This window comes from Gastrolobium bilobum, unplaced genomic scaffold, assembly GCF_033153095.1.
Source record: "Gastrolobium bilobum isolate Gb01-03AN ecotype WA unplaced genomic scaffold, APGP_CSIRO_Gbil_v1 utg27133, whole genome shotgun sequence".
In the NCBI taxonomy this organism is placed as follows: domain Eukaryota; kingdom Viridiplantae; phylum Streptophyta; class Magnoliopsida; order Fabales; family Fabaceae; genus Gastrolobium; species Gastrolobium bilobum.
In genome coordinates, this window is record NW_026897996.1 from 39151 (window position 1) to 41998 (window position 2848).

Below are 2848 nucleotides of genomic sequence, written 5' to 3' on the forward strand. Positions count from 1 at the left end.
TATCATATTGATCGCAAGCTCCTTGTGGATGATGAAATAGGCATAACCGCATAAGGATGAAAAAAAAAACTCAAATAAATAAGTACCTCACCTACTTAAAATTTTTTCTTGTAAAACCAGACACTTAGAATGCCCACACAACATACAAAAATGACAATGAGTGGTTAGAGAAATTTAAACCATAAACTCTGCTTGCTATTGGTGCTATCAATACAAAAAATTCAAATTGAACAAGCGAAATCAAGCGATTTTTAAACCATAAATTCTGCTTGCTATTTTCTGCTTCAGAATAAGAGAAAATATCAATACATCTGTTTCTACACACGAATCCTAATACTGTTATCAATCCTAAAAGGCATCAAGAACAGAAAAATTAAAGCGATTTTTGTATGGATCCCAATGAAGGCCAATCTCATCCCCTTTCTTTAAGCCTCTCCTTGATACAAAATCTTTAACCCAATTTCCAATGAAAACATAGCTTCTTGAAGAAACCCATTTCTTGAAAATTAAAGAATGAATGGAGGCAGTGTCTACATCCCAAATGTCAACTTGAACACCTCTTTCAACGTCTCCATCCAACACCGGCACCACCAAATTCTCAGCAAAATCTTTAGGGAGCAAGAGCCTCCTCATGTTGCCAAGATCACTGCCATTAAGGACTTTCTTGATCTTCCAAGGGTCATCATAAAGCATCAAATCCAAAGAGTAACCCCAACTTCTCTCTACACACACCTTCTTTCTTGCAGCAACATGAGTTTCTTCATAAATCTTCCTCTTCTTGGTTAAAGAAACAGAGACATCATCAGTGTCGTATGCAGTTGCTGACATTTCTTTCATGTTTTTGTGAATTGGGTTTTGGTTTCTTGAAAGCTATGAGGTTTTTCTGTTTTCCTGTTACGGGTCAATATATATAGAAGTTGCCTTTTATGCCAGCCCACTTCACTTTAAATGTTTATTCTGCTATATAATTTTAACATCTTTTTATTTTATTTTAATTTTTATCTATACAGATATAATTTATATCTTAGATAATTCTTATTCAAAATATAGGAAAAATAAAAAATTAAATTGTAGGACTTGAGCATTTGTAGTTTTGTGAAGATATCATACAAATATAGTCAAAAGATATTACACTCTATGCTAAATAAATTATCTAAGAAAAAAAAGCTAATAGCTTTGACAGATTTTCCATGAGTGACTAAATCCAGGTTTTTTAAAAAAAATTAAAGAGATTTGTTGAAAATAAGTTATGGTGTCCTAAGATTAAACACCTATTATTTTTAGTTGCATAAATTTAAATTAGGTAATCCTTCTTCCTTAGAGATTTAGAATATTTATTTAGTTATTTCCTTTATTAATACAGATTTTTCAAATTGATTATTGAGTTTAAATCACAAATCAAATCTTTATTTTATTTTCCATATTAATAATAATTGTTACTTTTAATTTAAATCACAAACCAAATTTTTTTATAATAAAAATAAAAAAATTGTTTTTTAAATTAAATCACACATCAAATCTTGATTTATTTTTTATATTAAATCACAAACGCAGAACTCAGAGGCTTCTGAGTTTAAAAATGTGACACGTGTCAACACCTGACACGTCACCAATCACGTCTAAATTAGGTTTCAATCAGGAGGCAATCACGCCTAATTTAGGTAATTTTTTTTTTAAAAACATTCATAAGCCATCATTAATTTCAGACCACGAATAATAACCCAGAAGCTTATAGCATTAATCATTAATTTCAAAAATAATATTCTTTTTTCTTAGATATTTAGAATATTTATTTAATTATTTTCTTTTTTTCTACAGATTTTTCAAATTGATTTTTTAGTTTAAATCACAAATCAAATCTTTATATTGTTTTCCTTATTAGTAATAATTTTTATTTTTAATTTTAATTTTAAATCACAATCCAAATTTTTGTTATAATAAAAAAAGTATTATAAAAAAAAAATCACAAATCAAAATTTTATTTATTTCTTTATATTAAATCCAAAACCCAGAACTCAGAGGCTTCTTGGTTTAACCGCTCTTATAATACCATTCTTGCAAATTAAAATTGTGTTTATGAGAAATAAAATATATCAAATGAGATGTCATTGCGTAGATCTCGAAAAGTTATGTAGAATCAAAAAAAGAATTACCTAAATTGGATACCGGAGTCAAAAGTTATGACCTTCAGAAATTTTATGATTAAATTATTATTTTTTTGGAAAAAAATTACAAGTGTCAACCTTAGGTGAGAGACGCCCCAATCCCTCAGATGAGAGACGCCTAAATGTGGCGTCACATGTGACGCTAAAAAAAAAGCGTCACATTATGCAATAGATCCGTAATTATTTCTAAAATTGCAATAAATGCCTAATTATTTAATTAAAATGCAATAAATAAATTTTTTTGCCTGTATTGTTTTGACAACAAAAATTCTCCTATAATCGTTCGTAAACAAAATCAATAACACACGTACACAAAAAAAATAAAAAAATTGAACTAACAAAAATATTATGCTAATAATAATAATATTGGAAATGGAAGAATACTTATAACATTATTTACGTTGATATTCTCCTAAAAATATTTATTTACGTTGATATTTAAATATCGTTGATATTGAACATCGTTGATACTAAAAAAATAATTGAACATCGTTCATAAACATATTCTCCTAAAAATATTAATTTACGTTGATATTTAATTATTAAACTAACAAAAATTGTAGGCAACTTTCACTTTTTTTCCCTAAACAGTTATTATGCCACCTCACTTAAACATTTATTCTGTTTATATATTAATAAATTTAAATTGTTAACATTAGCTAATAATAATAATATTGGAAATG

At 27.3% G+C, this 2848-nt stretch overlaps 1 protein-coding gene across 1 annotated transcript; it reads right to left on the reverse strand.

Moving 5' to 3' along the window:
- Positions 1-348: 348 nt before the first annotated feature.
- LOC133312010 (B3 domain-containing protein At2g33720-like) lies at positions 349-837 on the reverse strand. Its single transcript, XM_061513144.1, has one exon. The coding sequence runs from the start codon at positions 835-837 to the stop codon at positions 349-351; it is 489 nt and encodes a 162-aa protein (XP_061369128.1).
- Between the last annotated feature and the right edge of the window lie 2011 nt (positions 838-2848).